The sequence below is a fragment of the Oncorhynchus masou genome, chromosome 24, assembly GCF_036934945.1.
Source record: "Oncorhynchus masou masou isolate Uvic2021 chromosome 24, UVic_Omas_1.1, whole genome shotgun sequence".
Taxonomy (NCBI): Eukaryota; Metazoa; Chordata; class Actinopteri; order Salmoniformes; family Salmonidae; genus Oncorhynchus; species Oncorhynchus masou.
In genome coordinates, this window is record NC_088235.1 from 88,769,101 (window position 1) to 88,783,069 (window position 13,969).

Sequence of the window (13,969 nt, forward strand, 5' to 3'; positions counted from 1 at the left end):
GATGGATTACAGGCTCAGAGGACAAAGCTGTGTGTGTGTGTGTGTACCTATACTTGTGGGGACCAGAAGTCCTCATAAGAATAGTAAACAAACATTTACCAACTGGGGACATTTGTTAGTCCCCACAAGTTCAAATGCAATTTTTTAGCTCCTTTAGGGTTAGGGCCTAGGGGTAAGGTTAGTGAAAATATGAGTTTGAATGGGACTGAATTGTGTGTCCCCACAAGTTCAGTTATACGAGTGTGTGTTGTGGCTGGGTAAACCGCTTGTGGTCAGAGCGAGAGCCGCAAACTGAATACCTGTTGTGTTTGTGGGCTGACCGCAGTGTGTTTAAGTTGTTCAGATTCACATATGAATACACCTATTCCTCAAAAGTCTAAGTTTGAATCGTCTCCAACACTTGGATGTCAAGTCTCGTTTGTGCTGGGAATCATGAGCTTGTGTGTATCTATTACTGAGGTAGGGAAGAGTGATGTTTGGAAGACAGTAGGGGTCTCGTTGGGGCCGTGTGTTGCCCCTGTGGTGTGCAGCACAGGGAGCACCCCACTGTGAGGTATAGTTTTGGTTGGCCCCATGCCTGCTGTTATGGCCAGCCAGCTCCACTAGCTGTCTGTCTGTAGTTTAACTACAGGACCTTCACAAGCCACATAACCTAAAATTGTTGATAAGTATGGGTTAGGGTTGTTGTAGCCAGAGTGCTGACCCAGTTTAAGTCCCTCAACACGTGTTCCAGGTGAACTGGGAGCCAAGCACTTCTCTACTCCCCCCCCCCCCTCTTTATCCCTCTCTCTCTCCCATATCTCTATCTCTCCCGCTGTCTCTGTGTGTCAGTCAGATGAGTTAGTGCTGTGATTTACTCTGATTTATCGATCGTTGAAAAACCCTCCGCCTCACAAAACATTTTCAGAACCTCTAGGCCTGCCCTCATTTTGTTTTTAAGACCTGCTTTAGCTGTTAGGCCAGTTCACATAGGCAGTCTTATGTGAACTGTGTTGCTGTGCTCTTACGTCCCTATCTCCAGTCATACAGCATTAACAGATGTGTATCCAGAGTGAGCGGACAGTTGAACCTAATTGTGAGTGGCGATATCAACGCAAGCAGACCGATATTATAAACTTTCCAAGTGTCAGTGTGAGGTTTAGAGTGGTTTCTATCTGATGTCTGGATGGAGGGTTGCGTTGTAGGATGATGTGGTCAGAGTAGAATTATATTGTATTATCAGTGTTGGTTTTTCTTCAAACGACACCATGAATGGAACCTTCTATTCATTCAGAAACAACTCCATTCGCTATCGATTGTCACAAAATGCGTGCGTGTGATAGTAACATTCAGCCACACACTGTAGAGTGTATCGCCACCTCATTATCTTGACTTATTTATTTAACCCTAATCTATCCTGGTTAATTGAACAACTATTTCTCATTCTCAGGCAGAGAGGATATTAGGAAACCAAAGCTTAACAGGAGCAAGGGTCCACACACACACACACACACACCTCTGATCTCGCCATCTGACCTTCTCACTTACTCACACAATAGAATTATGGAAAAACTACAGCTCGACCGAGAGAAGGAAGTTACTCCAGTGAAATACAGTAAATGTCCTATGGGACTCCCGATCGCCTGTTGTGATACAGCCCGGAATCGAACCCTGGTCTGTAGTGATGCCTCTAGCACTGTGATGCAGTGCCTTAGAACCACTGCACCACTCAGGATACTTAAAAGGTAAAGTTTCTATATCCCAATAAAGGCCCAGCAGCAGTGAATGGACATTTACAGTGTAGCAGGTTACCTGTTGCTGAGCTCCTGTGTGTAGCTAGTTCCCTTGACATCCACATACAGCCCGTCTGTCTCAGGCTCTCTGTCTAAGGAGTCCTTCTCACTCACTGTACAGAGTCTCGCTGTACATAAGCCTCAAGGTAAAGCTCGACCGATCTAGATACCAGTCCCCTGGAGAAATAGCGTTGCTAAACTCCCCTGATTCTTCTGCACCCAGAAAATAACTGCTAACAGAACGTTCTAACCTCTCCTGCAGAGCAGAGCTCTCCCAGCTGCTCACATAGCTACACAACACAATGCATGGAGTGAGAAAGCAATCCTCAGTGAGCCTCGGTGCTCCAGTTCAGTCCCCTCCTCAGGCTCTGCTCATCTACACTTCTCTCATCTTACACAGGTGCTCACCTCTGTCATGTGGTTAGATCTCCGGAGCTTCAGAATCTAGAAGCTTGCTGTTGGAAGCCTGCTGCCCAGCAAAGTCCCCTCCCTGTGGGCTCAGTGAGGCTGGCGTTAGGGTTTAGAGCTGGAGCTCTCTGTCCATGACTAAACTACCGGTTACTTCTACTTACTGAGCTCTGGTTCCTCAAGGTTTTCACAAATGATTGGCTGGAGGGAGAGAGGAGGGTTTGGAGGAGGGAGGTTGTTTTTCCACCTCCTTTTCTCCCTGTTTCTTTTGGTATGCCCCAGCCCACCTCTGATGTCACTGGTCTGAGAAAAAGAGAGGGAGATATCAGAAGAAGCTCCCCCTAAAAGTTGTTTTTTAAAGGAAAGATGTAGGTAGTTGGAGAAACTTCAGAGTTCAAGAAATCAGTTTGACTTTCTTTGTTTGCGGCAGACACACACACAGGTCCAGGTCTTCTCAGTAACCCACATCCCACTGCTACTCCAAACTCACCAGCCTCTGTCTGGCTTACTCCTCTGTGCTTATACCCCTCTGTGTGATTCAGAGACTCCGTCCATCCCTTCCTAACCCAGCCTGTAGTGATAGGGTTCATGCTGTGACACAGTAATTCTGATGTCGTTGTCTCAGGGTTTACAGGAGCTTCCTTTAGACACTATGTAATACAGACAGCTGTGCACGAGTGGGTGTTTGTTGGTCACACTACTTTGTAGAGAGATGCAAAGGAGGCTCCAGGTGTATGGAGAGACCCTCTTTCTCACCTCCCCTATCCCTCCGGTTCCTCCCCTCCTCCCTCCCTCAGCCATATGAGATGTCAGAAAGGGGGGGGGGGGGTGTTAGACTAGTTGATAATTAAACCCACCAGTTCTATTCATGCACCACACATTTCCAGATTGAACACTGGAATGAGAAGAGGGGGATCGGAGGAGAGGAAAGTAGGAGAAGAGGGACCTTTTTCCCCCTGAGACTTAGTAACGGCTTCCTGCTCTTGTCCTATATTTGTGAGTCCACACACACGTTCTGGGCAGACTTCACTCTTGCATAACTAACTAGTCATCCGTCTGACACACTATGAAATTACCAGTAATGGCGGTTAAGCCTTCGTTTTCTCTCCCTCTTTCCTTCTCTATCTCCCTCCTTTCCTCCTTCTCTCTCTCCTTCCCTCCCTTTCTCTCCCGCTCTCCTTCCCTTTCTCTCCCTTTCTCCCTCCTTTCCTCCCCTTCTCTCTCTGCCTCTAATCAGAGTTTGATGGTATGACAGGCTCTATGTTCAGTGGTGCTGGGCGGGAGATAAATAGAACGGCGATAGAAAGCAGTAGAGAGGAGAATAGAATGACAGATATATGGAGAGGGGGGATGTTGGAATACAGCGTGATGGGAGAAAGCGACAGGCAGTTAAATGGTGCTGTAAATTAATCTCAATTTCCGGAGATGGAAACCAGCTACTGCCTTTGTCTCCTAATGATAATATTTATGTAATGAGAGACTGCGAAGCTTAGAGCTGTAGTACTGTCAGGGAGATGGAGACATCAAGAAAGAGAGGGAGTTGGCTGGGCTAAGAAGAGGAGTGAAGAGCATGTCACTACACAGTGCCTACAGAAAGTATTCACACCATAACGTCCAAGTGGAATTATGTTTTTAGAAATGTTTACTAGTCAAAAAGTATTCGACCCCTTTGTTATGGAAATCCTAAATGGCATGGACTCTGTGTGCAATAATAGTGTTTAACATGATTTTTGAATGACTACCTCATCTCTGTACCATACACATTTATCTGTACAGTCCTCAGACGATCAGGGAATTTCAAACACATTTATTTATTTTACCAGATAAGTTGACTGAGAACACATTCTCATTTACAGCAAAAACCTGGGGAATAGTTACAGGGGAGAGGGGGATGAATGAGCCAATTGTAAGCTGGGAATGATTAGGTGGCCATGATGGTTTGAGGGCCAGATTGGGAATTTAGCCAGGGCACCGGAGTTAACACCCCTACAATAAGTGCCATGGGATCTTTAATGACCTCAGAGAGTCAGGACACCCGTTTAACATCCCATCCGAAAAACGGCACCCTACACAGAGCGGTGTCCCCAATCACTGCCCTGGGGCATTGGAATATTTTTTAGACCAGAGGAAAGAGTGCCTCCTACTGGCCACATCTGGTCTCCCATCCAGGGGCCAACCAGGACCAACCCTGCTTAGCTTCAGAAGCAAGCCAGCAGTTGGGATGCAGGGTGTTATGCTGCTGGCAATACATATTCAATCACAGACCAGGGAGATTTTCCCAATGCCTAGCAAAGAAGGCACCTATTGGTAGATGGAAACAAAATACATGAGTATTCCTTAGCGCATGGTGAAGTTAATAACTACACTTTGGATGGTGTATCAATACACCCAGTCACTGCAAAGATACTTACATCCTTCTTATCTCAGTTGTCAGAGAAGAAGGAACCCGCTCAGGTATTTCACCATGAGGCCAATGGTGACTTTAAAACAGTTCTGGAGTTGAATGGCTGTGATTGGAGAAACTGAGGATGGATAAACAACATTGTAGTTACTCCACAGTACGAACCTTAATGACAGTGAAAAGAAGGAAGCCTGTACCAATTTTTTTATATATATATATATATGAAATTAACTTTGTGTCCTGAATACAAAGCATTATGTTTGGGGCAAATCCAACACATCACTGAGTACCACTATTCATATTTTCAAGCATGGTGGTGGCTGCATCATGTTATGAATATGCTTGTTATTGGCAAGGATAAAAAATAAACAGAATAGAGCTAAGCAGAGCCAAAATCTTCAAGGAAAACCTGGTTTAGTCTGCTATCCAACACACTGGGAGACATGCACCTTTCAACAGGACAATAACCTGTTGAGGACAATAACCCACTTGAGTTGCTTACCAAGATGACATACAGTTTTGACTTAAACCGGCATGAAAATCTATGGCAAGGCTTACAAATGACTGTATAGCCATGATTCACAACTAACTTGACAGAGCTTGAAGAGTTTGCAAAATAATAATGTGCAAATATTGTACAATCCAGCTGTGCAAAGCTCTTCGACTTACCCAGAAAGACTCATAGCTGTAATCGCTGCTAAAGGTGATTCTAACATAAAATGTGATTTTTAAAAGGATTTTTCTTCCACTTTTAGAGTATTTTGTGTAGATTGTTGACAAAAAAAATTGAATTAAATCCATTTTAATCCCACTTTGTACAACAATGTGGAGAAAACCGAGGTATGTGAATACTTTCTGAAGGCTCTGTATACAGTATAGTTAAGACCATCGCTCAACACTGATGTTTGTGTATATATGAATGACTAAATTGCCACTAAATTGTGAGTGTGTGTGAGAGTGATCAGAATGTGTGTGTTGACTAAGTTGTAGGGCTTAGTCAGTATGTGGTCTGGAATGACCTCTGCTCCCTGGTGTTGTTTTGAATCATACCTCGGTCAGATGGGCCGTGTCTTCAGTTGGCTGGAACAACAGAGGTCTGAGAAATGGAGAGGCAGGGAGAGAAGGAAAGATTGGTTGGTCTGCAGGACAAAAGTTTTTCACTGAGTCAGCAGTTTCTGTTTTCTGTTTATGTTCATGTTTGTGTGTGTTTTGTAAGAAAGTAAATGTTGAAGTGATGTTAGTTCCCATGACAATGGCGAAGGTACATAAAGATGTCAGCCCCCATGTACTTACCACATATGCCTTGTTTGCTAAGTTTGCCATATTGTACATGGCTCTCGTTACATTTTTTTTGTAAAGGCGTTAGCTCACTACACATGATCTCAATTCTAGCTCCAAGATGGCGGCACATTGAACCATGTTGCATGCCTTTGTTTAGCACTACCCACAGAGTTCTTAAACTATGATGTCATATCTGATTTTTCCATCTTTATGCACCTTCTCCATTGCATTTGTTACTCTAGTACGTGTTAGTGTTCCAGGATTTTACTTAGATTCTAGCCTAGCATCTCTTGTGTTTTAATAGTGTTTACCCATGACTGTCTACAAGTCAGACTGTTTCCCCCTCTCTCACTCTCTGTAGGGATGTATCTTTCTGACCTGACATATATAGACTCAGCGTATCCCTCTACTGGCAGCATCCTGGAGAATGAACAGAGATCCAACCTCATGAACAACATCCTGAGGATAATATCTGACCTGCAACGCTCCTGCACCTATGGTACATGCACACACACACACACACACACACACACACCACTCCCTGCTCCATACCCGAAGACTAATTTCTCTGTCTCTGTAGATATACCAGTGTTGCCTCATGTCCAGAAGTATCTCAACTCAGTCAGGTACATTGAGGAGCTACAGAAGTTTGTGGAGGATGACAACTACAAGTGAGTAGTGGCTCTGTTACATTAATGGAGTTTGATAAGGTGACATTTATTGGAGGTCATAATCAGGTGTGTTTAGTGTCTGCTTCAGGTGTGTTTAGTGTCTGCTTCAGGTGTGTTTAGTGTCTGCTTCAGGTGTGTTTAGTGTCTGCTTCAGGTGTGTGGCATGTGGTCCTCATGGGTTGTGTTCAGGTTGTCGTTGAAGATTGAGCCAGCCACCAGCACCCCTCGCTCTACTGCCTCTAGAGAGGACCTCGTAGGTCCTGACGCTTCTACGTCTCCTCTCTGTGGCCATAAGGGCCCCATTGCAGACGGAACCAAAATCCCTCCCACGCCCCCCTCCCCTAGGAACCTCCTCCCCTACGGACACAGAAAGTGTCACAGCCTGGGCTACAAGTGAGTCACCTCAACACTGCGGACTCACTTTAGCTCACTATAATATCCATTACCCCATCATCGTCTGAATTGTATGCCATAATCACCCCTATGAGCTTTTTTTTAGGGGGGTTGCAAATTTTACTGCATTGGTTCATTATCATGTTTTTAATAGTTATTTTGTTTCTCTGTAGTTTTATCCATAAGATGAATACAGTGGAGTTTAAGAGCGCTACGTTCCCCAACGCTGGTTCTCGTCATCTATTGGACGACAGCGTCATGGAGAGCCACACCCCTGCAAGAGGACAAGCTGAGAGCTCAACGCTCTCCAGCGGCATCTCACTGGGTTAGACACACAACTGTGTTTTGATTCCTGTCTGTTGTTTTATTGAATATTTGAATCATACAATATACTTGAGTGAAGCAACTCAACAACTCCATCACATTAGTCATCTAACAGCCTCCCATCCAGAGCGACACACCGAAGCAACCAGGGTCAAAACCCTGCTCACGGGCACGTCAACAGATCTCCCACCAGCCCTCCAAGATCCCCCCCCTTCAGTTCCACAAGATCTGCCCCTCAACCATCCAAGACCCGCCCTCACATTTGCCCCCCCACTGAGAAAAATAAACAAATAAATACAATAAATCCATTCCCAAGACCCCCCCCCCCCCCAACAATGCAAAAAACACAATACATCAAATCAAGGACAATAACAGCAAGGCCAACTGAATATGTATGAGTGCATGTACAGTGGGGCAAACAAGTATTTAGTCAGACACCAATTGTGCAAGTTCTCCCACTTAAAAAGAAGAGAGAGGGCTGTAATTTTCATCATAGGTACACTTCAACTATGACAGACAAAATGAGAGAAAAAATCCAGAAAATCACATTGTAGGATTTTTAATGAATTTATTTGCAAATTATGATGGAAAATAAGTATTTGGTCAATAACAAAAGGTTATCTCAATACTTTGTTATATACCCTTTGTTGGCAATGACAGAGGTCAAGTCTTCACAAGGTTTTCACACACTGTTGCTGGTATTTTGGCCCATTCCTCCATGCAGATCTCCTCTAGAGCAGTGATGTTTTGGGGCTGTTGCTGGGCAACACGGACTTTCAACTCCCTCCAAAGATTTTCTATGGGGTTGAGATCTGAAGACTGGCTAGGCCACTCCAGGACCTTGAAATGCTTCTTACGAAGCCACTCTTTCGTTGCCCGGGCGTTGTGTTTGGGATCATTGTCATGCTGAAAGACCCAGCCACGTTTCATCTTCAATGCCCTTGCTGATGGAAGGACGTTTTCACTCAAAATCTCCCGATACATGGCCCCATTCATTCTTTCCTTTACACGGATCAGTCGTCCTGGTCCCTTTGCAGAAAAACAGCCCCAAAGCATGATGTTTCCACCCCCATGCTTCACAGTAGGTATGGTGTTCTTTGGATGCAACTCAGCATTCGAGTTGAGTTTTTTTGTCCTCCAAACATCTTCTTCTGGATCATCCAAATGAGTTGAGTTTTTACCAAAAAGTTACTTTGGTTTCATCTGACCATATGACATTCTCAACAATCTTCTTCTGGATCATCCAAATGCTCTCTAGTAAACTTCAGACGGGCCTGGACATGTACTGGCATGGTCCTAAGCAGTTGAAACTGGGGGACACGTGGACTGGCACTGTCAGGATTTGAGTCCTGGCGGCTTGTACTCCAGTGTGTTACTGATGGTAGGCTTTGTTACTTTGGTCCCAGCTCTCTGCAGGTCATTCACTAGGTCCCAACCGTGTGGTTCTGGGATTTTTGCTCACCGTTCTTGTGATCATTTTGACCCCACGGGGTGAGATCTTGCGTGGAGCCCCAGATCGAGGGAGATTATCAGTGGTCTTGTATGTCTTCCATTTCCTAATAATTGCTCCCACAGTTGATTTCTTCAAACCAAGCTGCTTACCTATTGCAGATTCAGTCTTCCCAGCCTGGTGCAGGTCTACAATTTTGTTTCTGGTGTCCTTTGACAGCTCTTTGGTCTTGGCCATAGTGGAGTTTGGAGTGTGACTGTTTGAGGTTGTGGACAGGTGTCTTTTATACTGATAACAAGTTCAAAAAGGTGCCATTAATACAGGTAACGAGTGGAGGACCGAGGAAGAAGAAGTTAGAAGAAGTTACAGGTCTGTGAGAGCCAGAAATCTTGCTTGTTTGTAGGTGACCAAATACTTATTTTCCACCATAATTTGCAAATAAATTCATAAAAAAATCCTACAATGTGATTTTCTGGATTTTTTTTTCTTCTGATTTTGTCTGTCTAGTTGAAGTGTACCTATAATGAAAATTACAGGCCTCTCATCTTTTTAAGTGGGAGAACTTGCACAATTGGTGGCTCACTAAATACTTTTTTGCCCCACTATATGGCACTATTTACGTGTGTGTGCATTTGAAGGAGGGTGTGTGTATATTGCATGTGTACAAACACCTGCACTGCATCAGCCTCAGGCAAAACGGAATTAACTGAAACAACACTGCCCCTCAGTGTCATTCAAACATACTTTTTGTTTTATTTTGACGTAATCTTTTAAAACTTATATTTTGACTGTTATTCTATTATTCTGGTACCCTCAACTCCACTCCCACTTGTCTCCAATCCCACATCCCAACCCTCAGCTTCCCTCAGCCCCTCCCACCCATCTGTGCTGACCACCCTCTTTACATTTCTATGCACCATATATCTTTCAAATATGCTGTGAATTTTAAAACAAAATTCAATCTGTCTAATCTAATAGAATCCACAAATTGCCAGTTTAAGATAAATATTTTTACAACGAGAATTAGTACATTAGTAATTGACTGACCTGGTCTCTCCAGATCTCCTAACACGGAACCCAGACCGGCATAAATGTATTTTTTGTCCCACTACATCATGACACGCATGTTAAAATATCAAAACAAATTCTGAACCAATTACATTAATTTGGGGACAGGTCGAAAAGCATTAAACATGTATGGCAATTTATCTCGTTAACTTGCACCTGCTAGCTAATTTGTCCTGGGATATAAACATTGAGTTGTTATTTTACTTTAAATGCACAAGGTCTTCTACTCCGACAATTAATCCACACATAAAATGGCCAACCGAATCGTTTCTAGTCATCTCTCCTCCCTCCAGGCTTTTTCATCTTTGAACTTATATGGTGATTGGCATCTACACTTTTACCACGACAACCGGCAAAACATTTAGTCTTTCAATCACCCACGTGGGTATAACCAAAGAGGAGATGGCATGTGGGTACCTGCTTCTATAAACCAATGAGGAGATGGGACAGGCAGGACTTTCAGTGTGATCTGCGTCAGAAATAGAAAGGAATTCTATTTTAGCTGTTGGCAACGCAGACGCTCGCGAGCAGTGTGGGTGCAATAATTGAATAACATGGATTTCTACATTTATTTTGCGACGCTCATGCACGCTTATGTGTCTGGTCTGGTCAGCATGTAACGGTACTATTTCTAGGGTAAATTTTAGATCAATGTTATGCATTTTCAGCCATTCCTGAACCTGAGACCAGAAACAGGCTTCCTGAAGGCAATACCAAAATAAATGGTCTGTTGATTCTGTATCCTCACAACAAAATCTGCAGAGCTTCGATGGTTCTATGCCACAAATATTCAACATTTTGTTGGTGGCAAGAATTCTATGTAATAATTTTAGCTGAAAAGCATGAAGTCTTGAATCTTGCGTTGTTTTATATATCAACTCATGCACCCTGTACCATGGTAGTGGTACATCAAAAATCTCTTCCCAACTATTTTGCAATCTGTATGGCACAGTTGTCAATATCCTGATCCTCAAATGACACTGGCATACATTCCTATATATGCTATTTTTATTCCTCTGCCAGTTTTGATCCTTTATATTGGGCAGAAATACCAGTTCCCTATCTCCTCCCGCTGCCACCTGCCGCCTCCAGTTTGGGGGTACAATTAGTTGTGATCTTGGATTGAGCAGACCTTCCCATATAATTCTGATTACTCCATGAAAGACATAACTCTACCATTCCAATTTACAATATAATTTAAAAACAAAATACACTTTTCAAAAATCTTTCCCATAAATACCAGTATTTTATCAACCAGCACATTTGAGTTCAGCCGTAATATTTGTTCTATCTTTTCAGGGGGATGAAATTCAAATTGTAGCCAGCTCTGCAATGCTTGTTGGAAAAGGAATAGGGGAGGAGATGAGAAGAAAGGAGGGTTAGTGACTTAGCACCAGGAGCTTTCACTGCCATGACCCCTGACCTATACACCCTGACCCCAGCCCCACGGCAGCCACCACTGCCTTAAAATATAATTCGGAGAATCATAGATGACTCTGTCTTCAGTAACAAGTTTATGCAAATTATTTGTGTTGGAGATTCAGGAAAAATTTGGGTGCATTTTTCTCCATATTCCTTCCAGTTTGCTTTATTTCTGTAATAGATTACATTAGATCGTTCTTGAATAAGTTCCTCCATTTCTTTTTGTTTTCCACTAACTTATTTTGTATCTCTGTAGTATCGTTTTTATTGCTATCTACCTGTACTATTAGTTCATGGATTTCCCTTGTTAGTCTTGTTTCTTTAGCCAGAAACTGCTTTTTTATTATTGATGAATATTGAATTGAATGACCTCTGAAGGTACATTTTTAAAGGTATTCCAAACAATAAGGGGATTTTCTGAACCTATATTGATCTGGAAAAATTAAGTTCTAAATTATTCTGTCTTAGTTCAAAATAAATTGTCCTCCAGTAAACTTAGATTAAACATCCCTGTCCATGTGGAAATTGTCACGGTTCATGAATCCACTGCCTCCCTCTCTCTTTCTCTTTCTCTCTCTCTCTCTCTCTCTCTCTCCCGTGTTTGTGTGGGCGTGGTTCCCAATCTCGGCCTGATTGTCTGCGCCAGCTGGAACCACTTATCTTCCCTTTATATGTTCTGTAACCAGTGTTTCTTGTTGTCAGATCGTTGTTTCTTCCCTGAGGTTGTGTCATGTGTCCGTGCTCTTCTCTCGCCGCCCTTGTGTGGATTATCTGCTGTGCTCCTTCCTACCCATCCGGACACACTCCCCTGGTTTTCTCAGCACGCTATCATCGGAAGATGCGCCCGAGTCCCTGGGTCGGATTCCGTCTAAGTACAGTCTGTCTGTCCTGTTGCTGCTGTAAACTGTATTCATTAAACCATCGTTGCTTGCATCTTGCATCCGCCTCTGTATTGTCACAGAACGATCTGACCAAACCATGGATGCAGCGAGTTCAACGAGTCTGACCGAATTCATTTCCCGCAGTATCACGAGAATGGATCAACAAGAGGAGAACATCTCCAGCACAGGTCGGGCAGTACAAGCCCTTGCGACGCAGGTATCCCAGCTGACCCAACAATTGCAACATCTGAGGGGTTCCGCTGCGCCACCTACACCGGCAGTTCAACCCGCCCCGCCAGAGCTGGATTCCCAGCTAGAGCCACGGCTACCGACACCAGAGGGTTATTCAGGTGATCCTGACTATTGCAGAGCTTTTCTTACGAGATGTTCCATGCATTTCTCGTTGCAGCCACAGACCTTTAACCGTGAACAGTCTAAGGTAGCATTCGTACTCACACTGCTATCAGGCAAAGCGGCTCTTTGGGGAACGGCGGTGTGGGCGAACCAGGACCCATGCTGCACCTCTTTCCAGACACTCTCCGAGGAGATGAGAAGGGTCTTCGATCGGGCCGTGGCGGGTAGGGAGGCGGCCAGACTACTCGCTGACCTTCGCCAAGGAGACCGTTCAGTATCGGAATACTCCATCCAATTCCGCACTCTGGCCACAGAGTGTCAGTGGAACGAGGAGGCGCAGTGGGACATGTTCCTGCATGGGCTGGAGGACCGGATCCAGAAGGAGATTTATGTTCTGGACCTTCCCAGGAGTTTAAATGGACTAGTGGAACTAGCCTTGAGGGTCGACGCTCGTCTGAGTCGTATTGGCCGCCGAGCATGCCCTAACAGACCGTATAACGACACGGAGGGCTGGCATGCCAGCGGCGGGAACACGGCCAGTTCAGCCTCCACTCACGAACCCATGCAGCTGGGGAGAGCTCGCCTCTCCCGGGAAGAGAGGGAGAGGCGGAGATCCCAAGGACTCTGTCTCTACTGTGGTAGAGCGGGCCACTTTATCCACTCCTGCCCGGTAAAAGATCAGGCCCGGTAGTAAGCATGAGGCTACTATCGGGTGGTGTCACCACAGAGAAGACCTCATCATCTACTCTCCTCCCGGTAAGACTAAGATGGGCCACCCACACGCACGACACCCAAGCCTTACTGGACTCAGGAGCAGAGGGTAATTTCATGGACTTCAAGCTCGCTCACAAGCTCCAGATCCCTATCACCTCACTCACGCACAAGATATCCGTCAACGCTCTCAATGGTCAAGAACTCCCCAACATTTCTCACACCACTGAACCTATCACACTCATCACTTCTGGCAATCACACTGAGACACTATCATTCCTACTCATGGACTCACCCCTTGCACCATTAGTTCTCGGCCACCCTTGGCTCACCCAACACAACCCCAGAGTTGACTGGGGTCATAACTCTATATCCATGTGGAGTAACAAGTGTCTTGAGTCCTGTTTAGTGTCTGCTTGTTCGTCTGTGTCTGATTCTGTGTTTCTAGAGGAGGCAGTGGATTTGTCTAACATGCCCGTTGATTACCTTGACCTGAAGGAGATGTTCAGTAAGTCCCGTGCTGCTTCTCTTCCTCCGCATCGTCCCTATGACTGTGCAATAGAATTATTGCCAGGTGAGTCTCCGCCTAAAGGCAAGTTATATTCACTCTCTGTTCCTGAGAGGGAGGCTATGGAGAGATACATCTCTGATTCTCTGGCATCTGGATTCATTCGTCCTTCCTCTTCTCCAGTGGGGGCGGGGTTCTTCTTTGTGGGGAAGAATGACGGATCTCTGCGTCCTTGCATTGATTACCGTGGGTTGAATAACATCACAGTGAAGAATACCTATCCCTTACCGTTGATGTCCTCAGCCTTTGAAAGGTTACAGGGAGC

At 44.7% G+C, this 13,969-nt stretch overlaps 2 protein-coding genes across 6 annotated transcripts in view; one reads left to right on the plus strand and one right to left on the minus strand.

The window, feature by feature from the left end:
• LOC135512953 (angiopoietin-related protein 1-like) overlaps positions 1-2,370 on the minus strand; it is a 49,973-nt gene extending 47,603 nt beyond the window's left edge. Inside the window, exon 1 of one of the 2 annotated variants that reach the window (XM_064935499.1) lies at positions 2,181-2,370. The gene's annotated coding sequence lies outside the window, so the exon portion shown is untranslated. Of the gene's footprint in view, positions 1-1,791; positions 1,876-2,180 lie in introns of those variants that run through there. The other variant, XM_064935500.1, reaches the window with a different exon arrangement.
• The window catches only part of LOC135512952 (ras-specific guanine nucleotide-releasing factor RalGPS2), a 148,465-nt gene that overhangs the window by 116,970 nt on the left and 17,526 nt on the right, over positions 1-13,969 (plus strand). For all 4 annotated transcript variants that reach the window (XM_064935495.1, XM_064935497.1, XM_064935496.1 and 1 more), the window contains 4 exons: positions 6,224-6,361; positions 6,443-6,533; positions 6,723-6,926; positions 7,100-7,251. In XM_064935495.1, coding sequence (XP_064791567.1) covers positions 6,224-6,361; positions 6,443-6,533; positions 6,723-6,926; positions 7,100-7,251 — 585 coding nt within the window. The remainder of the gene's footprint in view (positions 1-6,223; positions 6,362-6,442; positions 6,534-6,722; positions 6,927-7,099; positions 7,252-13,969) is intronic.